Source organism: Triticum aestivum, chromosome 5D, assembly GCF_018294505.1.
Source record: "Triticum aestivum cultivar Chinese Spring chromosome 5D, IWGSC CS RefSeq v2.1, whole genome shotgun sequence".
NCBI classification, from domain to species: Eukaryota; Viridiplantae; Streptophyta; class Magnoliopsida; order Poales; family Poaceae; genus Triticum; species Triticum aestivum.
The window spans coordinates 450,186,854-450,212,825 of NC_057808.1; the positions used below are offsets into that span (position 1 = coordinate 450,186,854).

The 25,972-nt window shown below is 44.5% G+C and overlaps 1 protein-coding gene across 5 annotated transcripts; it reads left to right on the forward strand.

Annotated features, from left to right (window-relative positions):
• Positions 1-6,411: 6,411 nt before the first annotated feature.
• On the forward strand, positions 6,412-19,252 carry LOC123122646 (uncharacterized). Of its 5 annotated transcripts, none has more exons than XM_044542936.1 (13): positions 6,412-6,791; positions 7,528-8,166; positions 8,593-8,942; positions 9,659-9,928; positions 10,051-10,224; positions 11,670-12,735; positions 12,807-12,895; positions 13,996-14,100; positions 14,198-15,334; positions 16,073-16,792; positions 16,893-17,088; positions 17,206-18,201; positions 18,916-19,252. In XM_044542936.1, the coding sequence occupies exons 2-12, from the start codon at positions 7,563-7,565 to the stop codon at positions 18,114-18,116; spliced, it is 5,622 nt and encodes a 1,873-aa protein (XP_044398871.1). In that variant the 5' UTR covers positions 6,412-6,791; positions 7,528-7,562; the 3' UTR covers positions 18,117-18,201; positions 18,916-19,252. The 5 variants fall into 5 exon arrangements, with proteins under 5 accessions (XP_044398871.1, XP_044398870.1, XP_044398867.1 ...); XM_044542932.1 differs by having other exon boundaries at positions 6,413-6,791; positions 9,629-9,928; XM_044542934.1 differs by lacking the exon at positions 6,412-6,791 and adding an exon at positions 6,920-6,940 and having other exon boundaries at positions 9,629-9,928.
• The last annotated feature ends 6,720 nt before the right edge of the window (positions 19,253-25,972 follow it).

Consider the following 25,972-nt stretch of genomic DNA (forward strand, 5'->3'; position numbering starts at 1 on the left):
AAGATGAGTGTCATCCCCTATGCCTCGACCATAGGGTCTATTATGTATGCCATGCTGTGTACCAGACCTGATGTAAACCTTGCCGTAAGTTTGGTAGGAAGGTACCAAAGTAATCCCGGCATGGAACACTGGACAGCGGTCAAGAATATCCTGAAGTACCTGAAGAGGACTAAGGATATGTTTCTCGTTTATGGAGGTGACGAAGAGCTCGTCGTAAAGGGTTACGTCGACGCTAGCTTCAACACAGATCTGGATGACTCGAAGTCACAAACCGGATACGTGTATGTTTTGAATGGAGGGGCAGTAAGCTGGTGCAGTTGCAAGCAAAGCGTCGTGGCGGGATCTACATGTGAAGCGGAGTACATGGCGGCCTCAGAGGCAGCGCAAGAAGCAATCTGGATGAAGGAGTTCATTACCGACCTAGGGGTGATTCCCAATGCGTCGGGCCCGATGACTCTCTTCTGTGACAACACTGGAGCTATTGCCCTTGCCAAGGAGCCCAGGTTTCACAGGAAGACCAGGCATATCAAGCGTCGCTTCAACTCCATTCGTGAAAGTGTTCAAAATGGAGACATAGATATTTGTAAAGTACATACGGACCTGAATGTAGCAGATCCGTTGACTAAACCTCTCCCTAGAGCAAAACATGATCAACACCAGAACTCTATGGGTGTCCACCGGAAGGGTCCAGGGGGTCCACCGGGTGGGGCCACCTATCCCGGAGGGCCCCATGGGCTGAAGTGGGAGGGGAACCAGCCCCTAGTGGGCTGGTGCGCCCCCCATGGGCCTCCCCCTGCGCCTAGGGTTGGAAACCCTGGGGGTGGGGGGCGCCCCACCTGACTTGGGGGGGGGGGTTCCCCCCCCCCTTGGCCGCCGCCCCCCCCCCCTCATAGATGGGATCCCAGGGCCGGCGCCCCCCAGGAGGCCAATATAAAGGGGGGAGGGAGGGCTGCTGTACCCTAGCCCCTGGCGCCTCCCTCTCCCTCCCGTGACACCTCTCTCTCCCGCTTGCGCTTGGCGAAGCCCTGCCGGGATCCCCGCTACTTCCACCACCACGTCGTCGTGCTGCTGGATCTCCATCAACCTCTCCTTCCCCCTTGCTGGATCAAGAAGGAGGAGACGTCACTGTTCCGTACGTGTGTTGAACGCTCGGTCATCGGTGATTTGGATCACGACGAGTACGACTCCATCAACCCCGTTCACTTGAACGCTTCCGCTCGCGATCTACAAGGGTATGTAGATGCACTCCTTTACCCTCGTTGCTAGTAAACTCCATAGATGGATCTTGGTGATGCGTAGAAAATTTTAAAATTCTGCAACGATCTCCAACAGAAACCTACTCCTAGTAGGAGTAGGAATCCCCCCTTGGGGCGCACCATGGGGGTCGGCCGGCCCCCTCCTCCCCTCCTTTATATACGGGGGAGGGGGCACCCCATAGGCACACAAGTCGATCATTGTCTTAGCTGTGTGCGGTGCCCCCCTCCACATATTCCACCTCGGTCATATCGTTGTAGTGCTTAGGCGAAGCCCTGCGTCGGTAACTTCATGAACACCGTCGTCACGCCGTCGTGCTGACGAAGCTCTCCCTCGACACTCAGCTGGATCGAGAGTTCGTGGGACGTCACCGAGCTGAACATGTGCAGATCGCGGAGGTGCCGTACTTTCGGTACTAGGATCGGTTGGATCGCGAAGACATTCGACTACATCAACCGCGTCACTTGACGCTTCCGCTTTCGGTCTACGAGGGTACGTAGACAACACTCTCTTCTCTCGTTGCTATGCATCACCTAGATGGATCTTGCATGTGCGTAGGAATTTTTTTGAAATTACCGCGTCCCCAACAAAAACACCCGCAACATGCACAATCAAATGAACTCAATTACTCTAAATAATTTTAGAAAAGCGTCTACAGCAAGACATAGCTAATGTGACCTCAAATACGTTCGCAGACGCGCCTGAGCGTGTCCACAAATAGTGACGGGTCAATCCTCAAATACCCACACCCACGAAATTTCGGAACATAGAACAGACGGACATAGAACAAATAGGCAGTTAATCTGGACCAAAATACACAGCTTAAACATCACAATTCAGCTTGCAAATTGAATAGAGATTTAAACTAAAATTGCTAGATATGTGAATGGAGACGGAGAGGGCCAATGAATTCGCCACTTCCTCACCGGTCCTTTTCCCTTGCTGTCATTGGAGGGGCTGTAACCCTCGTGTAGGCGTCAACGGCTAGAGGGGGTCATCGGAGCCATCTGTGACGTCGGAGTTGTCAGAGGAGGATGAGATGTAGCCGCCCATCCTCCGGATGCCACGGTTGTGCTGCTTCGCCAGCTGGACAACTTTCACTGTCGCCGTTGCCTTCTCCTTCGCTTGACGATCCGACTGCTCGATGCCGAGCCGGAGCGCCTTCGCGTTCTTTCGTCGGAGGCGGTGGGCATCCCTCTCTGCCGTTGTCAGCGAGCGATGGAAGACGGTCATAAGGAGTTGCTCCCCCACATTGGGCGCCGCCAGCAATCCACACGTGCTGGAGGGAGGAAGATGCGGTCGCCCCCGATGCCCTCTCCCTAGCTGGCCCGCTGCCTCTCGCGGTGGATGGCGTATGCCTCCGATTCGAGCATCCACGTCAATGGCGTTGGCGACGCGGGGATGAGCACCCACAGATGCCCATGAGGAGCAGTCGTCGGAGGGGTAGGAGTGCGTCGAGCGAGCGGAGTGGAGTGGGCCGAGCACGCGAACACTACTACGAAAAGGCCTGCTAGTAGCGCACCTGTTTTGGCTACTAATGGCGCACTACAGGTGCGCCACTAGCATGACGCCATTAGAATTTAATACTAATGGCGCACTCAGATAGTAATGGCGCACCACATAGAAGTGCGCCATTACTAACATTTTTTTCAAAAAAAATTCAGATTTTTTTTTCAATTTTTTATTTTTTTTCTTAATCTCGGGTCACTATGGCTTAATCTCGGGTCAATATGCTTAATCTCAAGTCAAATCGCACTAAGTGGTCAAATTTCCCGGAAGGTCACCCATCCTCACACTACTCCAGCCCAAGCACGCTTAACTTCGCAGTTCTATCCAACCCCAGCACCACCTCACTTAACAGGCACTTGTTGATATATCTATCATATCAATCCTATTAAACCTTGTTGATGTCTAGGACTTTGTTCATGTTCATGAGTATGATGAAATTTTGAAAAATATTTCAAACTTCCCGGTCATATTACGTATCATTTTTTGAAAAAAAATCAAAAAAAAAGTTTGAAACCAAATTTTTTTTTCTGTTACTAGTGGCGCACCTAGCAAATGGTGCGCCACTAGTAAGTTTGAAATGTTTTCCATTTTTTCCCCTCTAGATCTTAAAAGCCCCGTAACTTTTTTCTGTTAGATTTTTGAGGATTTTGAAAATGTTTAACGGGGTTCCCCCAGTTAAATTCGGATGTAACTTTTCGAGTAGATGATTTTCATCTAAAAAACTTTTTAATCCGAGGTCGGTTGCAAAAGTTATGCCCATTTTACAAATTCCAGAGAGATTTTGCAAATAAAGTCGAAATTCATATTTGTAAATTTTCCCAACAAGTAGACCACATATCACATGGGAAACTTATTTTCTTTTATTTTTTTTGACATTTCCATCATTTTCTTTTATTTTTTTAAAACTGAAAAGGCGGTCCATGGGGGGTGCATTCGGTGGATTTTTTGGGCCAAGTTAATAATGGCGCACCAACACATGGTGCGCCATTAGTATATAGTAGTGGCGCACCACATGTGTGGTGCGCCATTAATGTCAATATTATCTATAGCCCTTTTCCTAGTAGTGGAAGCTGCATGTGATGCAAGATGGGTCGGCACTAGCGTCCGCGTTGCAACGCTGGTCGACAGGGGACAGAGCAGAGCCTGAGCTGCCGACATCGTCGACTCATGAGCGTGTCGGGGAACGTTGCATGGAAAACAAAAAAAATTCTACGCACACGCAATGATCTATCCATGGAGATGCATAGCAACGAGGGGGAGAGTGTGTCTATGTATCCTCGTAGACCGTAAGCGGAAGCGTTTCACAACGCGGTTGATGTAGTTGAACTTTCTTCACGATCCAACTGATCGAGTACCGAACGTATGGCACCTCCGCGTTCAGCACACATTCAGCTCGGTGACGTCCTCCACCTGGCGCCCCCCTTTTCGTTTCTCCCATGAGAGGGAAAGACAGGAGGGGCTAGCCCTCCCCCTTTTCCTTCCCTAGGGTTGGCCAAACAAGGGAGGGGGCGCACCAGCCCCCTTTGTGGGCTGGTTTGTCCCCTCCTTTGGCCCATAAGGCCCATATCTTGTCGGGGGGGGGGGGGAGGGGTGCCTGGAACCCCTTCCAGTGACCCGATTCCTTCCCGGTACATCCCGAAACACTTTCGGTGTCCAAATATCATCGTCCTATATATCAATTTTTACCTCTTGACCATTTCAAGACTCCTCGAAATGTCCGTGATCTCATCCGGGACTCCGAACAACATTCGGTCACCAAAACATATAACTCATATAACACTATATCATCAACGAACGTTAGGCGTGCGGACCCTACGGGTTCGAGAACTATGTAGACATGAGTGAGACACCTCTCCGATCAATAAACAATAGCGGAACCTGGATGCCCATATTGGCTCCTACATATTTACGAAGATCTTTATCGATCGAACCGTTATGACAACATACGTAATTCCCTTTGTCCATCAGTATGTTACCCGAGATTCAATCGTCGGTATCTTCATACCTAGTTCCATCTCGTTACCGGCAAGTCTCTTTACTCGTTCCGTAATACATCACCTTGTGACTAACTCCTTAGTCATTTGCTTGCAAGCTTATGATGTGTATTACCGAGAGGGCCAGAGATACCTCTCCAATACTCTGAGTGACAAATCCTAATCTCGATCTATGCCAACTCAACAAACACCTTCGAAGATTCCTGTAGAGCATCTTTATGATCACACAGTTACGTTGTGACATTTGATAGCACACAAGGTATTCCTCCGGCATCCGGGAGTTGCATAATCTCATAGTCGAAGGAATATGTATTTGACATGAAGAAAGCAATAGCAATAAAACTGAACGATCATTATGCTAAGCTAACAGATGGGTCTTGATGTGATCCCGTAATCAAATGACAACTCATGTCCATGGTTAGGAAACCTTAACCATCTTTGATCAACGAGCTAGTCTAGTAGAGGCTTACTAGGGACACGGTATTTATTTATGTATTCACACATGTATTTAGGTTTTCGATCAATACAATTATAGCATGAATAATAAACCTTTATCACGAATAAGTGAATATAAAATAACAATTTTATTATTGCCTCTAGGGCATATTTCCTTCATAGCGCTACAACACGATGCAGAGGACCAGCTGCTCATCGTTGTCTGCCTCCGCCTCCCGAACGAGGGCGTCCCAGTCGATGGGATCGTCCTCGCTGTCGGATCCCACGCCGACGCCACTGCCAAACATTGTGGGGAGAGGGAAGGGGAAGAGACAGAGAGTGGAGCGGAAGTGAGAGAGTGAAGCTAGGGTTTGATCTGGGTGTGGATATTTTTCTAAGAAATGGGTGTGGATATTTGTGGGATAGAATGGGGTTCGTGAGGGCTAGGGTGGGCCGAGCTGACATAATGGGTGCGTCTGGGCCTTGCATATCCACCCATATATGGGCAGGAGTGCCGATTAGTTCAGCGTATAGGGGCCTTTTGAGAAGACCAGTTAGGTCGAACAAACATGACCGATCACTGATCGGCCCGTCCTTGCGGTCAGTATAGGGAGTCTGAAGTAAATTATACTTGTATTTCATAATATCGCAACACACAGAAAAAAAACCCAAAGGTACATGTGAAAGAAGCCGTGCGCCCTCGATGATTTGATGTATGGGGAGTAATGCTACATCTCTAAAAGGGTTACTTAAATTTTATTATAGGCGTAATAGAGGATGAAAGGGCCTACCTCTATTAAATTCAGCAGGAGAGAGTTTTTCTAGTACAATGTAATTGAAGTTGTTTACATACAAGTGAGCATGCACTCATCCTATATATATAATCGCACGCATCCACCTTATGAGCATCTCCGAGAGACTGAAACACATAGCATGTTAAGATTGATGAAGTCATCATAGACGCCTCATAATCGATGGAACATCTCCTTCAACTGAACAAACATCATCGAAAAATCTGAAATAAATAAAAAATACGAGTATCAGTGTTAAATTTAGGACTTAACCCTGATGGCCTCGAGATATACTACTAGTTGAGGGGTGGGTGTCCCTGCTCCGTCATCATTTGGCTGCGTGGCCAGGCCACCCGTCTTTGGCCCCAGAGTTATGACGAAATTACCCATGTTTGCCACTGTGAAAATCCTAATCGGTGCCCAGTCCGGCAGGCCCCGTCCCCGTCCAGCGTCCACGCAATAGTCAACGCAGACGCAGTCCCCATTTCTAGGGTTCTCGTCCGCCGTCCAGCGGCTGGCCACCGGCGCGCCCCCACGTCGCCGCCGGCGGGCCGCCGCAAGACCGCCGTCGGCCGCCTCCACCCCCTCATCCACCTCCATTCGCTCCGGCCTCCTCTCCTCCGCTCCGCGGCCACCCCCGTCCACCTCGACCACAGTGACCGGCCGCCGCAGGAGCTCGACCAAGACGACGGGCCGCCGCAGGAGCTCCACCCCCGCACCGCCTTCGCCGTCTCTCTTCTTTCGCTCGGCCTCCCTGTGCCGGCCGGCTCGACCACGACGGACGGCTCCGTAGCAGTTCGACTCTGAGGTAAAAAAAAGCATTTCTTTTGTGTGCTGTACATGGCCTAGGTAGCCATTTGATGTCCCTGTGCACCCCTGGCTGTTCTCAGACTTGTGCTGTTGCCATGCAGTCTAGTTGCTGGTCATGTGCAATACGAGGTCCTGCAAAACATTTGGGTTTGTTGCTACAGAATTTTGTGCGAGTTTGTTTTCTGTTTCCATTTGTGTGCTCAACGTACTGATGCATTGATCCATGAGAATGCTCCTTTGATATGCCGAAATTCCATAATGATCAACATAGCCGCATAATTAGTCAATTATGTTTGTATTAGTGTTCTTATAGGAAAATTTTCATTCTCATTCATATGCAATGACTCGAAAATTCCATTGAATAATTAACTAGGTAATTTGTCGAATAGCTGTATTTATAAACTAAGTCAACCTCTAATATTGTTCTTCTCATTAAATAGTATGCAACCAATCTTTCAGCTTTTGCGGGTATTTCAGAAATTTACCCCACAGCCACATTTCAGACAGCTGGTTTGCCAAATGGTTTTACAGCTTTCTCACAGCACACAGCCTGCACAGCTTTTCCACAGCACATCTCCCGCAGCTGCTTTCAGAAAATCCACAGCCTAACCATACACGACCCAAGTCGCACTGCTTACGCATCGCAAAATTAAACAAATTCTCTGTTTGATACCGTGCTCCTTGACCAAATATCTGACCCCCCCCCCCCTCTGCTTCTGATTGCGTTATTCTAGGTGCCCTGCCTAGTGCGTTGATTCTGCGGAAGCGGATGGCCAATACCCGGTCAGGAGGGGCGAACAATGAGGGAGCAGGGGGCACCAGTGCAAGGAAAGGCAGCGCCGCCACCAATGCAAAAGACCCCATGTCTGCAACGACCTCCACCTCGTCTGCCAGTGGAAGGGAGTCTAGAAGCTTGTCCACACGTGAAACAAGCGATGAGCAGAAGCCAAACCTCAGGAGGTCGAAGCGAGAAACAAAAGGAAAGAATCCCATTTTGACCACCAGTTCTGCCTCTACACCTGTTTCGCAGAAATCTATTAGGGGCAGGAGCAACCCCAGCACACCTGGTACCCCGAAAACGTCAGCAAGGAAGCTAAAAGGGTCGACGAGGAAAGCTAGTACCCCAAGAACGTCCGACAGAGTAAAGAAAAGTACTGTTTCAGCTTCTACTGATTCAAATGATTCAAATGGAGTTTCTAGTCCAGTGGCTACTCCCGACAAAACCGTAAAAGGAGAAATTGATGAACATAACTCAACAAAGAATGATGCTTCCGAGAGTGGTACTATGCCATTGAAGAAGCAGAAAAGGCTAACCGCACAGAGCTATACAAATCCCTTCAAGACATCTTCTGAAGAATATGAAAAATCCCCTGGTACTTGATTTCCCTGTGACTTTGAGCTCATGTTTTGCTTTTCCAATTAACTGGGATGATAGTCACAGTTTAGTTTGCCTGTTTCATTATCACGATTGACCTGTTTGTTCTAAATAGCCATTTCCAAGACTTTGCTTTTTGCTGCATATGATGTAGGTTCATCTTAGATAGCTGAAGGCGTAAAGCTTAAAGTGTTCTTGTGACAGATTTGGTCAGGATGAAGTGTTACTAGCTTGCTGCATGCTCTAAAAACAATGCAAGACGTTCCATGCAAAGCACTTTTGTTGAAATAATTAACGTAACATTTTAATAGGCTTGTATAGCTTGTTATCAACAAAATTTTGGCATATCAATTCTTTTCATCCTAATGCCTTCGCCCCTTTTAATTTTCCTTTGGTGATGTATTCTCTGCTGCTACTTTCAAAGCCTATGAGGGAAATGCTTCCAAGGTGCACGCAGAAGACAATGGCTGTGTTTTGAGGTATGAAGAAAGTGGCGCACATGAAGAAGATAACCAGGCACATTTAAGTCAAGTCGCCAATAAATTTTTGGAAGGCTATACTTCTGGCCTGTGTGAAGTTCCCAAGGTGATATTGGAGACAGATGGGTTGAAATCTGATGTTGAAAAATCTGAAGAAGATAAGCAGGCATATTTAAGTCAACGCGTCGATAAATTTTGGGAAGGCTATACTTCTGGCCAGTGTGAAGCTCCCGAGGTGATATTGGAGACAGATGGGTTGAAAACTGATGTTGAAAAATCTGCTCCCATTTCAGAGGTTTGCTCAACTATCTTCTATTCTTTTGAGTTGTCAGTTTTTTTGATTCTACTCTTTATGAAATCAAGGCCTTGCTGTAAGTACCAGTCCTCTCTGCCTTCATCCTTTGTAGGTCTTAACCCTGGAGTAGCAAAATAGAATTAAGTAACATATTTTGGTAATAGATTAATAGTACGTTCTTTGATTGCTCCTAGATCATATATCACCTCTTGGGCTTAAATTATTACAACTCTTGACCTTAAATTATTACAAAGCATTACTGTAAGTATCATTGTTATTTTCCTTCATCCTTTATAGGTCGTAAGTCTCGAGTAGCAAAATAGAAGTAAATAACTGAACACATATTCAGTAATACATCAAAAAATTATTTATTTGCACCTGAATTATCTCATATAATGTCATGAGGTTCTTACTTAAGTACTCCCTCTGTAAAGAAATATAAGAGCGTTTAGATCACTAAAGTAGTGATCTAAACGCTCTTATATTTGTTTACGGAGGGAGTACAACTTATGCAGGACTCAGCGTTCACCTGACGGGATACTTTGTATAGTTCCCTTTTAGCAACCTGAATTTCTATTAAGCATATGCTTGATTTTTTTTGTAACATCGTTGTTGCTTCAGTATGTTGGCTTGTTATTTGCAATGTAGCTTTTCTTTCTCTTATCATCCTACCATCTGTATCAAAGGACTTGGTTACATTATCAAGTCCTGTACAGGCACATATGACTGCTGATCTGTGCTCAAGCAATCCTGCAATGGATGCTACAGACCCAACTGATGACTGTTCAGAGCTAGCACTTAATGTTGCAATGGGCCAGAAAGCGGATTCATCAAAATTTGTGGAGTATTGGGTTCCTGCTCGCCTTTCACGAGTGCAACTAGAAGTCTACTGTTATACCTTACTTTCAAACTCACCAGCGCTTCGATCACATTCAAAAACTGACAGTGTTGGTGCTCTTCGCAACATTCTTGTATCCCTCCGGAAGGTTAGCTATTAAAATTTCTGAGCATGCATGACACCTTTTTTCATAGTAGGGAGTTAGATGGAATCTGCAATGGCCCTCATTGTGCATAGCTAACTGTCTTTAATGATCTTATCATGCAACAGTGCTGTGACCACCCTTATCTAGTAGATAAAACGTTGCATTTATTACTTACCAAGGGACACCCAGTAACTGATATCCTAGATATTGGAGTGAGTGCAAGTGGCAAGCTACTGCTTCTTGACAAAATGCTCCAAGAAATCTGGAAAAAAGGGCAGAGAGTTCTTATCCTTTCCCAGGTGAGCGTTTTGTGTTACCATTCCTCAGATAATCTCTTACTTCTATTATTTAATTTTGGCCCTATTTATGTAGTAATGCCTGTTATGTGTGATCCATTACTAGTACTTGTATCCAAAGAGTTGGCACGGATTAATATTTTTTATTTCCGGAAAGCACGCATTATTTTATTTTTGGCAACTGAAGCAGTGATGATTTCCTTTACTTATTTGTCAATGTTATGCACAAGTGTTATCAACTTGTCATACGACGAGAAGTTTCAAGCTGTCTTTGCTCTTTGGTACATTTTGTCAAATTGTTAGTAATAACATCTGGGTATCACTTTCCTCAGTCGCAAAATCAAGAGCTGCAGAAAGACTAGTGATGTTTCACTTTAGTACAGTTATGCACATAAGAATTCCGCAGCATGGAGTATTGACACCAAAGAAATTATAGCACGGCGGCACTTCACTGTCTCCAGTGATAACTCTTGTGTACTTTGCAGCAACGAACAGTAGAAAAGCAGCATCCATCTGTCCTTCAGATGCCTGTTTGATGTCAGCTGTTGGAACAAGCTTAGCATTCAGTACGGCGGACCAGCAGAGAAACGGTATCGAAGACATGCTGCACTATCGTACTGCTGGTTTTTTGAAATAGATTTTTGGGCATCTTTGTCATGGCCTGCTGGCTTATATCTGGAAACAAAGAAGTACATGTTCAATCCTTTACATTTAAGGAGGCATTCTCCGGCCCTTCTCAGGGTCTGGGCTGACTCTCTTGCTCCCTTGTAGCCAGCGTCTTTCTCAGTCTTGTGTTCTTACTTGAGCCCCCCCCCCCCCCAATGTTGTCTACATGAATGACATGCATCTGATTCTATTTAATCTTTTTTTAGTTTTTCCTTACCACACGGATCCACTAGGATGGTTTTTTTTTTAATACCTAAAAATGCACCTGTGAAAATGCTGATATCTCGAATCCCTATCTTATTAAAATGGGAGGTCAGTGCAGGTATAAGAAAGGCTGAGAGACGAGAAAACGGCTGTCCCGTGGCTATCGAATTAAGAACGATAACAGGACTCGTTAATTCTCTTTCTCGATGGGACGGGGAAGGGATATAACTCAGCGCGAAAGCCGTTGCGCGTTAGCGCATCCGTTTTCTTGCTCTTTCTCCGGGCTGTACAATGAACATATGGTTCACTTTAGAAACAACATTTTGCAAGCACATGTGCTAGCATCGTGTGGCGTCTGTTAAAAAAAGATGTTGCCACATTTTTCCAAAATGCACAATGTTACTTTTTAAGTACCTTCTGCACTTTTTAATTCCTGAAGGGTATATGATATATCCCTTATTAAGCTCATTGTTTGGGTAGTTTCTGATTCATCATTGTTAGAATCAAATATCATGATATTTTTTAAAGGTTTCCCAAGCTTAACAGTGCAATATAATGTTACTTTCTTCTATGTGCAGTCTTGTGGTGAGGCTGGCAATCCAATGGGTGACATTTTAGATGACTTTGTCCATCAAAGATTCGGGTTTGAGTCATATGAACGCGTGGAGCGTGATCTCAATGTACGAAAGAAACAGGGTGCAATGAGTATGTTCAATGACACGACTAAGGGCCGGTTTATTTTCTTGATTGATAGTCGTGCGTGTGTCCCAAGCATTAAACTATTATCAGTTGATGTCATCATCATATATTGTAGTGATTGGAATCCCACAAATGACTTGAGAGTCCTCCAGAAGATCAGCATAGAGTCACAATCCGAGTGTGTGCCCATTTTTCGTTTGTATTCGTCTTGTACAGTGGAGGAAAAGGCTCTTATACTTGCAAAGCATGATCATATTCTTGACAGCACTGTCCAGAATATAAGGCCTATCCTGAGCCATTCTCTGCTTAGCTGGGGTGCATCATTTCTCTTCAGTAGACTCGAAGGGCTAAAAAATTATGCATGTTTACACAAGGATTCTGATGCTGAGAAACTGTTCATGGATAAAGTACTTTTGGACTTAAAGAAGTTATCCACGAAAGATGATCCCAGCACTAAGATGAGCAATGCTGCCATATCACAAGCTCATCTGAGTGGACCTTTTTATTCTAGAGATAGTCTTGTAGTAGGTGAGAGGGAGGGGATCTCTGCACCTGATAGTGATCTGCCAAAGTTCTGGGTAGATTTGCTAGATCAGAAGTCTCCTCGTTGGCAGTATATAACTGAGCAGGCACAAAGAAGCCGTAGAAAGATACAAAACATGGAAGATGGGAAAATTCCTGCCGATGAGGCTGATGAAGCCAGTACCAAACGTAGAAAAATTGCTGGAATCTTGGATTCATCTGCAAATGTTTTAGCTGGTGAAGACAAGGACTCAATATTGCGTGAAACTAATACGACATCTAGTTCTCACCGAAAAATTGCTGGAATCTTGGATTCATCTGCAAATGTTTTAGCTGGCGAAGACAAGGACTCAATATTGCCTGGAACTAATACAGCATCTAGTTCTCATCAAACATCAGTTGACGACACATGGCAGGAACAAGGTATACTACTGTAATACCGGCTCTGTTTTTGGCGCGAATAATGCACTGTTCTAACAGAGTCCATTTTGTAGGGGTGGAAAATCTTCAGGACACACAAAAAAGTCTTCACATCCAATTGAAGCCAGAGCTCTCAAAGTTATATGAATTATTTGAACTACCGGTATGCTGAATGTAACGACTTCATTGTTCCCTTGATGTTTGTGTTGAAATATATTGCCCGCCCTTCTCCACCAGTTCAGACTTTTGGGGAATGGTCCCAGATGGCGCGCTCCTTCTCAGTGTCCATCTCCTGTGCTGCTGCCCACGCCACCTTGAAGTTGGCCCAGAAGGCGTGCTCCCTCTCTGCCGCGGCCCGCCTATGCCAGAGGCGGCAGCCTGGTGGGCATCCCAAGCCGCCCTAACAGTGAGGGACCGGCGGGAAACCGGCCGTGGGAGCTCTTCCCGGCGATCCCACTCCTCTGCAATGAGGGCAGCCTCCTCCTGCGCGTCCTCCTCGTCCAGCTGCCGTGCCTCCTCCGTGAGTGGCAGCCAGTCTGGCCTTGGGCGAAGCGGTTTGGTGAGGACGAGGAGGGAAGTGGAGCTGTGGGCGGCAGGGAGATGAGCTGGGATGGGGAGGCGCCAGCCTTTCTATAGCAGCGAGTGGTGGGAAATGTGGGGGGGGGAGGCCACGCAGGAGGACGAGGAGAGAGGTGAAACTTCCCTCCCATGCAGGCGGTTGGATATAGAGCGTGCTCCAAAGCAGCCCCGTGCAGCCTCCAAATATGGAGGCTACGCCCTACTATTTGGAGCACGCTCCGAAAACCATGGAGGCCGAGGGCGATATGGCGACTCTTTTAGACCCCTTTTTTTGGCCCCGAACACCATAGGTGGTTATTATGGCGATCGGGCCGTTTTGCTGATTCTGCCAGAGTTGCTAGTGTTTTAATATATTCTTTTGGTCAGAAGTAGTAACCTAATTGGTAGTATTGAAAGTTCTGTAAGAACGATACTAAGAACCAAATACATCCCGAAGACAAGTATAATGTTAGGTTGTTTGTAATTGATCAACAATCATAAACTCTGCCTAAACTGAAGAGTGCAGCATTCTGAACAGCAATACATTATGTGTAGCAAATAAATACACAGACAAGTTATCAAAAAGTGATTCACCCTACCATTTCAGTGAGGTTAAAATTCCTGAAGACGCATTATTTAATATAGTCATCATTTTGCTATTTTAGATGATTGGATTCTTTGATGGAACTGTAGCATGTTGTGCAGGGGAGTGTTAAATGTTTATGTGAGGAACTTCTTGAGTATACTTTGAAGAATCACCAAGTCAGTCAGGTGCCGAAGGACATACTGCATGCATTCAACATTGCACTGGTTAGAGAAAAGCCTTCTGTAATTTTGTACTACATGTTCAATGTTAAATGTTGCTGTTCTTCATGAATGTTTTCCTTCTTTACATGCTTTACTTCAGTGCTGGCGTGCTGCTTCTCTCTCAAGGCATAAGGTTGATCATAGAGAATCACTGGCCCTTGCTGTAGAACACTTGAAGTATGAGTGCAGTGAAACTCTTGCTGAGAAGGTTTATAAGAAGCTAAGGATCCTAAAGAAGGAGTTCTCACATAGAGTAGGCAGAATAAGCAAGAGTAATCAATCAATTTCAGTAAAGAACATATCACCATACCAGCAGGAGACCTCAACTAAATATGGAAGTGACAAATCAATCCCTAAGCAGGCAGCATCTGTTGGTGGGAACGAATCACATCAAGAGGATTCACATGACTTAGTGATTGAGCCTATCGTACCAGGAGCGAAGGAAGTGCTATATGTTCCAGAGATTCATGAAAAACAACATTTATCAAAGGATGCACTTCTTAATAGAATCACAGAGAAAAGAATTAAATTAGTTGACATGGTTTTCTCCTTGAGAGAAAAGAATATCCATGATAAACAAACAAATGAGGTCGCAATGTTTGACATGCACAGGCACAAGGGAGTGGACAAACTGAGAGAAGCATGCAGAATAGTTGTGGAACATCTTCGTAGGTCTCAAGCTGATCCAGAGGACAGAGGTGGTCAAACAAAGCTAATAGTTGAATGGTTCACTATGCTATTATATGCGTTTCTGAAGCACATGAGGTACCAGCGTGAGAAGCTTGACTTGCAGCAATCAATGGTGTGGACTAAGGAGTTACAGTTGAAGGAAAATTTCCTTCACGAAGCAAAATTTGGCCAATTAGATCTTACTTTTGATGAACATATTTATTTACCAGATTCAGGCTTTGCTATTGAGGAGTTCAGCCACTTTAGCTCCTGTGTTGATACAGCAACTTTGGCAAACTGTCAGCAGTCTTTGCATGAAACCTCAGCGATGGAAGTTACATTGGTTCGTAGTGTGATTCCATCTGATGTTATCAATGCAGAAGCAGCAAGAAATGGTTCTGCTGAAGTTCTTATCCACAATGAGGGAATGCCAGCATCAGACGGTATTGGTTTGACAGAGAACAGGACCAGCAATAGTTTTGATTGCATCGACTCGCAAGGAGGGGCATCTCTGTCTGTTCAACACCAAGTAAATTCTAGTCCTGCAATTGATAATTCTATTAATCAGGTAAGGTGGATTAATCAAGTAGACTTGCTAGTTCTTTGGAGTGATTTCATTCTGATTTTATAAGCTTATCCACATGTAGGAACTGTCAGCTTAATTTCTTTCAATGAAAACTTCCAACATAATTAGCAGTCAATTTATGTAAGATTATACGACACATTGAAGCTTCGGTTCAAGTTTCATGTCATGTTTCATGGATTGTAGATTTTTCATATAAGTTCTCCTTTGTGATAGCGAAAAGGAAAGGAGTTGTTTAGTAGGCTCATCTAGGATTTAGTTTTTGCTCTTTCCACGTGGCAATGTGAACATAGTTACTTGCTCATCATGGGCTGTACAGTACACTAGGCATAGAAGGTGGAACTGTATGTAGTATGTTGCCTTTCATGCTATGTCATGTTTTACGGTTTGTAGATTACTCATTTAAGTTCTTTGTAATATATCGAAAGGACAAGAAATTTTAGTAGGCTCATCTGTGAGCGTCTGTGACTTTGTGTACCTATTTACTTGTACGTACTTCCAAATAGTGGACATCCCAGTTGATGCAGCACTTATCTTTCCATTAGAGTCAGTGTTGAACACATGGTCTTCATGTTTCAGTTCATGGTACTCCATTACATTATGGTTGCACTAGTATTCATGGAACTTCATTACATTATGGTTGCACTAGTATTCCTTTTGACCGTTTTTATTATTAGTGTCGATTATGGTACTATAATCCTATGTACCTGTGACATTTATCAGGAATCTTCAAGTGGTGACCGTAGAAGGACTCAACATGTTGAGCAACAGAGTGGTGTGGCTTCGCAACCATTACCCGGAGAGACTGACCAACATTTAGGAGATGCTGAAATGGAAGTTAACACCAGCAATGGGGACAATACTCAGGCAGATCCACCTTGCCTAGAACCAGAGACTCTGGCTCCTGTGCCCAGCCAGGCTTCCTTGCAAATGTCCAAGGAAGTTGAAGCTGAGGCCAATCTTGTACTGCAGTCAGCCCAACCAATTGCAGCTCCAGCACAACTTCTGCAAAGAGAGGCAGAACAAGTAGACCGTTCTGGTATGATACCAGCTCAGACTTTGCAACCTGAAATGGAACCATCAGCATCCAGGGAAGCTTATACGCAGGCAGATCTGATAATTCAGTCTGCACAACCAAGTATGGTGCCAACTGAGCTCTCACAGAGAAATGTAGAACAAGCAAGCCTTTATCATGTACCATCATCTCAGTGTTTGCCATCTGGAATGCACCCATGGGTTCCACTATCCAGTATTCTGCTTGAAAGAACACACTCTGATCAGTGTCAACCAAGTCATCAACCCGAGGCTGCACTTGGTTCTTCAGCAAAAATGGTGGCATCAATGGTGTTTAATCATCCACCTGTTGGTGATGAACCACTGAAAAATGAGTTGCACAGATTACGGTCATACATTGACTCGCTTAATAAAACCAACGAACTAAAGGTTTGCTATTTCTTCTAGCTCATGTATATCTATCTTGGTTGTGAGTTTCTTACACTAGTTCTTGGATTCATCTTGTTCTCATTTTTTCACTTATGGACAGAAATCACAACTTAGGACTGAGTGTAGCCAAGAAATAGACAAGGTCAAACAAAAGTATGATTTGTTACTTCAAGAACAGGATTCCACTCATCTTCAGCAAACAAAGACAATTGATAATTTATGTGAGAAAGTTCTCCTCAACCAGTCAATAGCTGACTATTTTCGGGCTAAATTCATATCTTCTTCTGGTGCACAAGGTATTTAGTATTGACTACAAGCAATCATATTTGATGTCCTGTAAATGATTATGCTGACATGATTTCCAAACATCCTCCCAAATATCTATCGCTAATGCTAATTACTTTGATTTGCAGCTAGAGCCCACAGCCCTCCAAATCACCAGACACCCCAGGCCTCTCAGCAAGTTTCCCCGTGGCCTTCAGCGGTGGCATCGACTGCATCACCAGCTGCGTCGTCGTCAGCTGGTCGACCACCAGTGTTGACACATCATATCCAACCATTACAGGTCGATCGACCATCACCATCATCACCAGCTGGTCCACTACCACATGTCCAACCATTAAAGGTCGATCGACCATCACCATCATCACCAGCTGGTCCACTACAACATGTCCAACCATTAAAGGTCGATCGACCATCACCAACATCATCGCCATCTTCGCAAGTTGTCAGACCTCGCCCCTCCATACTTAACAACATTGTTAGATCACCGTCAACTACTTTTAGTCTTGCGCCAGTTCTGCCACGGGGAAGCTTTGGAGTCCAGAGTGAACTAGCACGTGCACGTGCACCTGCTCCTCATCTTCGGCGCAGGTTGCCTCCACAGGTGCATTCGATGGCATCTGCAAATCAGCAGCAGCTTCCAACTAAGCTGGAGAGCATGTCTGCATGGACACGGGCTACCCCTGTGACTCCAGTAAATATAAGACAATCATGCCCACAGGCAGTTCCCCCAGGGAACCCATCACTGTCAAGTTTGCACCCAAGTTTATACCCCACTTTAGCCGCACTCTTGGGGCCATCAAGTTCACAGCAAATTCAGCAGGTTCCACTACTGCCATCAAGTTCACAGCCAACACGCTTGTCGTCGCCAGTACCTTCAACTCCAAATCCAGTTCTGCCACTAACATCACCGCGAGGTTTGACTATGACATCTAGCGTTACCTCAGCTGCGTCGAATGTGTTGCCAAGTAGGGGTGTTGGGCCTTCCGCATCAGGCACGACGCAGTCAGATTCTGATTCAGCACGCTGGATGAATGGCTAACAAGAAGGCTTGGGCTGCACAGTGATCCCCATGGCGTGGCTGCTCCTGCAGATGTGGTATTGCCTATCTGATGATGAAGAGACCGGTACGTTCACATTTCCTTGACACCGAGTGGCGAGTGTAACTGGTTGCTTGAAAAATTGGAGGTCTCAAGGATAGCGCCATTACAAAGATAACAATGTAATTTGATATCATTATCTCAGGCGCAAATAACACGCGAATGAGTTCGTTGTCTCAAGTGCAGATTTACAGCAGAAAACTCACTGAAATACTATTTTAGAACTAGCAGTTCACAGTAACTAAGAGAAAAAAGAGAGAAGTGTTAAAGATTAGATTGTCAACTGGAGCTGACATGTACACAATGAGCCGATCCATTGTTCTTCCATGATATCTAGTAGGAAATTCAATAACAGATCTACAATGCGATAACCGATAGTTAGATATACATATGTTTTCAGTTGCTACTAAACTATAGATAATGATGAATATTAACTAGCAGGCACTTAGGATACACACACTTAGGTGTCCTGTGTATTCCTTTAAAGCTGCCATGTGCAAGCAAATACATCTGCACGTAAGGAACTAGCTAAACAAACTAGCTCATGAGTCTCAATTTAAGCGAACCAGCTCTGTAGCATAGTTTTATTCATAGTTTCTGTTACTTATTATTCTTTATAATTTACAATTTTCGTCTAGCAAACTGATGTGCCATAAATGATCATGTGATGCGACGGATGAAAAGTTCAATTTTTATGCACATGTTATGGATCTCTAACCAATACAATCATTTGCCCTATAGATGAACAAACCAAGCAAAAATGACGCTCATCGCTGAAGAGCTCTCCAACAGAAGGGCTGCTTGCAAACAAAATAAACTGATGTCCGTGTAGTGCGACTGTTTGTTTCTGCTAGAGTTGTATTATGTTCCATGTGTAGCATGTATATTCTCCCCGTTATATGAGGGGTTTCCTGTGTATTTACCACCTATATATGTATATATGTACTGACCAAAGATTTCAAGTTGCATGTTTGCTAACATGGTATCAGAGCCCAAAGGTTTTCTTTTTCACATGCACAACTTGTGCTTGATCGCATGATCATATAACCATATATATATAGTACATGTTCAGTGTCAACAAGCATGAATTTTTTTTTTACAACTACTCCCTCCGTCCCATAATACGAAGATGTTATTACAACTGGTATGTCGGTATATCGGTTGTAATAATGTTTTATATTATGAAATGGAGGGGGTAACAACTAATATGTTTGGTGTAAGGGTTTAGAGAAGTTCATCAGTTGCATAATTATGCAATCATCGTATTAACACATATAAGTCTGTAGTTTGCTATGCAGAAGATGAGTCAACCAGTTTTGGAGGGTAATTCTATTTTTCGGAGGTTCATGCATCAGTTAGTTTTGCTTGAAAACTACTGCGTACTCGTGATAGGAGACGAGTCAACCATTGGGCACAAATACTACTAAAGAATCGAAGTGCCAAGAACACCCCAAATGCTTTAAAGACCTACAGTATCAGGGATGCCCTGTAGCCACCAGGAACTTGTAAGGCACACATTAGAATGCCCAAACAATAAATACGAAGCTGCCGGAGCACACCTTGCCACCCATGCACCCGTTTTTCTCGCATGTTCTTCTCGGACGAGTAAAGCAGCAGGTCTGCCACCTCCTCTCAGTTTTCAGTGCCCATGCACCCGTTGTTTCTGACGAGTAGGAGTAGTTTATAGTGAGATTCGCCACCAAGAACTCCTCGCCGCTGCGGGCGATGCCAACGCCTTCACGCCGGCCTATCCAGTGGAGTAGACGAGGTAGATTCGGCATCCATGGCCAGCGAGGGTCTATCCAGTCGACGGGAGAGGGCAGAGACCGCAGCCACGGCGTGTCCGTGTCGGCCTTGTAGACCAGAAAGTTGTCCGGGTAGTTCCCGGGAACCTCGTCTTGGACGGCGACGAGCATGTTGACGAGGAGGAGGTCGCGGTCCGCGGGGCACATATTCATCAGGATCACTCGCGAGGCAGAATCCTCGATGACACTGGCTCGCATGCACAAGCTAGCTAGGTAAAGATAACCAAAGCCCTCGGTTCGTCGGTGGATTCGGCCGGCCTCATCGATTCACTGCCGAAACGAATCTACCAGTACGACTGCTAGAGAGCAAACTGTAACTAACCAAAAACAGTTTTCGTCTCGCTTTATAATCTATACTAGCTTAGCCCGCGCGGCGACACGCCGCGCCAATCGATCACTCGCGATTATGTAGACTATGGTCCAAGCAATAGAGTAATAAATACTTACGATGAAATTTGTTGCATAACTTGAGGCTTTTTAGCAAATTGTTTTGTTCACAACAATTTATAGACACAAATATCTATCTTTCATGGAAACTTTTAGTTTATTTTGTACATAGCAAGGGGCTGTCCACCAAGTTGAAACAAATACACAACATGACCAAAAGTAAGGAACTTCGGAACAGTGCTTTCGTAGCTAAAATTTAATAAATTTTCACATTACTTAACTAAAACTTACATCTGATCCCAAGTACAACCATTGAGACAGTAAAAAAAACAACTATTTTGATCATCACAGAAAAATTAATGTGCATTTCATGGAAAAAGTTTAGAGACAAAATAATTTAGCCAAGAGAAAAACTATTTCAGATCACAAAAGGCGCTCCAAAGAGTAATTGTGTATATTATTCAAAAGAACACTTTGTTACCTTCAGGCTTTAATTAGCCCCGTTGTATCTTGTGGAATCATGCAGCAATACAAATTCTTACCATAAACAGCAAAATCAAGCAGCTCTTAATATAGAAACAACCATATCACTCTGAATCAAGGGAGCATGATGCGATGAACTGATGATGGGGAATCTATGGTAGCATATACCCAGGAAACGGTGTTCATGGAAACTTTGTTAAACAACCACTTGCTCAGCTTAAAAGTATTCCTTCCTGTGTCTCCACTGAAACAAAGCAATATTTATACACCCACAGGTCAGAACAATATGAGCCATTGTTTGATATAAAACTAACAATGCTTGAACATACTTGTTTCTCTACCTCACCATGTGGCGGCCAGAAAAGCTTTAACAAATTAAAAACCACTTGCAAATTGAAGTTGAGAGCCTCCTCTTATTTCTCGAAATGGTATTACACAGTCATGCTGAAGGAGGGAACATCAATAAAATTAGGCATAAGCAATCCATCAAATGAAGAGAGATGTACTTAGAAATAAGAATAACAAACATTCTTAGATACTATGTACCTTATCCTGCCACTAAGAATATGTCAAGGAGGTGAATCATTCACTTTTATGTTACCGTTGCTGACAACGGACAACTGTGGATGGAAACAAAAAATTCTCAGCAATGCATATATGAAACTAAGTAACATGACTTAGAAAATATAATGTAAAATATCACAATAAACTACTGCTAAGTATGTTCAATAGTAATACAACCTCAGTTTGTACCCCAGAAATTTCTATCACCAAAACATCTTAGAATGTTCAGTGCCAGTGATGTGCCTGCCATAAAACCGAATGCCAATTTTCAGTTAAAAAATAACCGCGCAAGACCATATTCTTCTGCCGCCAAGGGTATATGATTGAGTGGGACCAACTAAAGATAGGCCCCACGATTCCATTTTTTAATGTATGTTGTTGTATAATGAATGACGGGCTTGTATGCTTAGATGACTATTTGGTTTTTGATGTGATGAAAATTGGAGGGAAAGATGCTGGACGGACTAATTTGATCAATCGGGTGAGTAGAAGTATTAGAGTTTTGGCCATCTCGTCCATTAAATTTGGATGGAGGGTATGCATGTTAATATGATAAACATATATGCATATTGTATATGGGTTATATACATATAAAAATCAGTGCAGCAGGCCTTTTTTCTGAAACTAAACATGTTGGTGGCCGAGTTCCAGTGTGAAAATATTGGTTTTAGTCCCTGGTCAAATGGACTGATGCATATGATGTTTGGTTGTACCACGAAAAATAATTTGGTTGCTTGAAGATATTCAACTGAGGTAGACGATGCAATTTTGGCTGACATGAAGTTTTACGATCATCAATACAGCAGAATATGCAAAAGATGGGATAAAGCAAGTCATATCTACTCCCTCAGTCCCATAATATATATAAGAGCGTTTTTGACACGACAGAGGGAGTAGTTTGTTTATTTGTTTGAGGAACACTTATTTGCTTGGAGAATAATGAAGTGTGCTTGCACCAGTAGACATGAGATGAACTTGAACAAACGATCTGCATTCATATATGCATTGTACCAGAAATCGGTGCTGCTCTGACTTGCCTCTGCATTGCCTCTGAACCAGTGCTGATCTGTACCGGAGATCAAGAATTTACTCATCAGGTCACTGCATCTACTTTATTGCGGTTAAACCACCAAACTCAAAGAAATACCTGCAATTTATTTAATAGTCGTATCGGATTTTTTATTCAGAATGTGTTGAGCTATTTCTTTTGCCGAGCTACATTCTTGTAAATTGGATTCTCAAGGAGCATCACTTGCGAGACATGTCTTCACATACTACCATTTCAGAACACCACTCCCTTGACGCACAGGACATACATGTTGTACATCCACCCCTCACACTCCTAATTTCAAACCGAGTTGGCAGGCAATTGTAAGGCAGGTAAGCAACCTTGTAGATGGAATGTTGGATTTTACTCTGGCAAGGTAGGTCTTAAACATATTATCATCTGCCTATCTATTGTTTGAGCTCCCCATGCTGCTAACACCATCAAATATTGTTTGCTCCGGACATCTTCATATGCCAATTTGACCTTTTTCTTTTGGCAGACACAGTATCTGAGAACATCTAAATTGACTCCTTGCACAGGTCTCTGAATTGACACAATCAGAAGGATAAAACAATCGCTAGAGCTCTTATGGGCAGTCACCCATCATTTGACTTAGACTGAAGAAGGTGTCTATCAGAAAAAAAAAGTAAGTGCAAAGAAACACATGTAGGGTTGCACATAATTTGTAAGAGATGATCAAGGCATATAGTTGCAGCAAGTAGCAAATGGCATGAATTTATTCATGATGCACTCACGTATCAAGGGTGTAAATCTTCTTTAGCTAGGTCCAAATGCAGATAGATACAGTACAGGAATGATGTGTGATATGTCATTGTAGCTAGGTTTCAGACCTGATGAAAAGCTTATTACAGTACAGGAAAAATATTCATGAAACGGTTATACAGTACAGGAATGATGAGAAATCGTACAGGAATGATGTACTCCCTCCGTCCGGAAAAAGTCGTCCGGCCGTAGTTCAACTTTTTTTTTTGCAAAAAACCCCTCAGAGATCTAATTCTCGTGCAAATCACCCCGCCTCCACCTTCCTTCTTCCCTGTCGGCACCGTCGAAAGCTTCCCCAAGCGGAGCCGCCGTCACGCCTCGCGCGCTACCGCCGGCCCAGCTCGCAGGACAAGCGCCGCCGCCGCTCACCTGCATCACCCCTGCATAACGTGTACGCCTCCGCCGCCTCGCCGGAGCCCCCACCGCCGGCCTCCATCTCTCCTCCGTGCAGCACAGGTGATGCCACCCGTTGAAAAGACGGCGTACAGGAGTCGCGCCCCGAGCTCCCGCTGGTGCGCTTCCTCTGGCCGGTGCGCTTCCTCCATCGGCGCACTTCCTCTGGCCGCTGCCACCCAGCTGCTCGCAGGACGAGTGCCGCCTCCCACCTCTGTTGCTGACTGTGCTTCTAATCGATTGGCCTCGACTCCTGCCCGCCTCCTCTTCTGCCTCTTCCCGCCTCCATGACTTTCTCCCGCCTCCTCTGCTGCCTCTGCTGCAAAGTGTATCATTCAAGTGAAATTGAGCAATGGATCAGAAAATTGAGCAGTGTGTTCAATTGATGCTCGTTAAACTCAGATCATTTAAGCACTGAATCGAGTGGATCAGGAATAATCAGTGTATACCCAGGAAGAACTGTTAGAGCATTACTTGATCCTGATTCGCCTAATCTTGTCTAAGAAATTTATTTGCAAGAGTAATTCTGATTCGCTTAATTTTGTCTGAGAGCTACAACCAAGAGTAATTTGATGGAGTAAGAGAAATTTGATGGTAACTTGATTCAGTGTACAAACAGACAAATGCAGAGACTGTATCTAATTTGATTCAGTGTACAAACAGATAAATGCAGAGACTGTAGCTAAGTGTACAAAAAGACAATGCAGAGATATGTACTGAATTTGAAAGTGAAATTCAAATTCAAATTAAGTAAAGTTTGCTGGAAAATTCTGAACACTTAGTCTGATACTCTGATGCAAAATCATTCTGATGCTCTGATTCATATTGAATTTCAGAATGATGCAAAATCATTTGCTCTGATGCAAAATCATGCAGTGCAACTCTTGTAATTATTCTGATGCTCTGATGCAAAGCCATTCTGATACAAAACCATGCTAGTACCATCCTTGGGTGAATCCAAAATTAACAGTACCTCATTTGGCTAACATAAATCAGAGCCGTCGAAAGTCTATTTTGCATCTAGCAGCTCAACTCCAACTGGATGACGGGCCTATGTGTAACCTGTAACTAGCCCAACTACAGGGGAGAGGATCACAATTAATTTTCAGCAAGAATGTTTTGTTGAAAGTTTTCTGGAGTGATAAATGCACTCAAAAGAAGTTCAGTTAACTGTTACTGTCTGAATTTACACTGTCAAGAAGAATCAGTAAGATATGTAACAAAGTCAAGAATATGTTGAGTCATCAGTCAGTCTGTAAATGCATATTCCAGCATGGTCATATAGCAGCACCACTACATATAGCAGCAGAACAATGATTCCTAGATGCAATATGTAAATGCATCCCCACGCCGTCGACTTCCGCAGCAGCTGCTCGGGGTCTGGAGGAGGAACCGGTGGATGAGGAAGTCGACGGCATGGGGAAGACGACCACGGCATGGGGAAGACGAAGACTTGCTCCAGCCGCATGCAAACTTGGCCTCGAGCGCAGCCCACATGTCCTTGCCTTTTTCAAACGATATATACGAATCCACAATGGAATCATCCAGAACACTCAGAAGAGCGCCTTTAAAGAGAGTATCGATCTTCTCAAAAGCTTCTAGTTGTGCTGGATTAAAATCGCTCTCAGGCTTACCCTTGGTGGCGTCATAGCAGCCCATGGTCTGAAACCAGTAGACTGCTCTCACGCGCCACCTCTTATATTGCGCCCCCTTAAAGGCAGGCGGCTGCGCAGCAAAACCACTCGGAGTAAATTGCCTATAAGCAGGTTTTTGGATTGTTGGAAATATGAGCAAATTACTACGAGATTTAATCCGAATAAACAGAAGATAAATCATGACTACAGTAGCAGAGATTAAACTAATCATGCGAACTAGCATAGCAGATGAACAGATCACATCTAGGGCACATACTAGAAACATGAATTCTACCACGATCTCGAACAAGAAGGATAGAATCACATACGGTGCAGCGGGAGCAGCACCGCCGGCGTTGACGTTGTCGCCCATGTCGTCGAGGATGAGGTTGCCGAGGTCAGGGAAGAAGTCGTCGTTCGCGAAGTCGTCGCTGCCAACAGTCGCGCGAGTGCGCTTCCCAAAAACCTGATCGCCCCTCTCCCGTACAGGATCACGAGAGGCGGGGTTCCGGAGGCCTGCTGTCCCTTTTTCCGGTGCACGCCGAAAGGAGGGATGGAGAAGACTTGCTTAGCGGCGCAATGATCTGGAACGGTGGTGAGAAACCATACGAAGCGGCGGCGGCTAGGGTAGACGTCTGCCTGACTATATAGTGCGGGCCGGTAGGTCGTGGGAGTAAACTCGCAATCCGCATAGCTCTGTC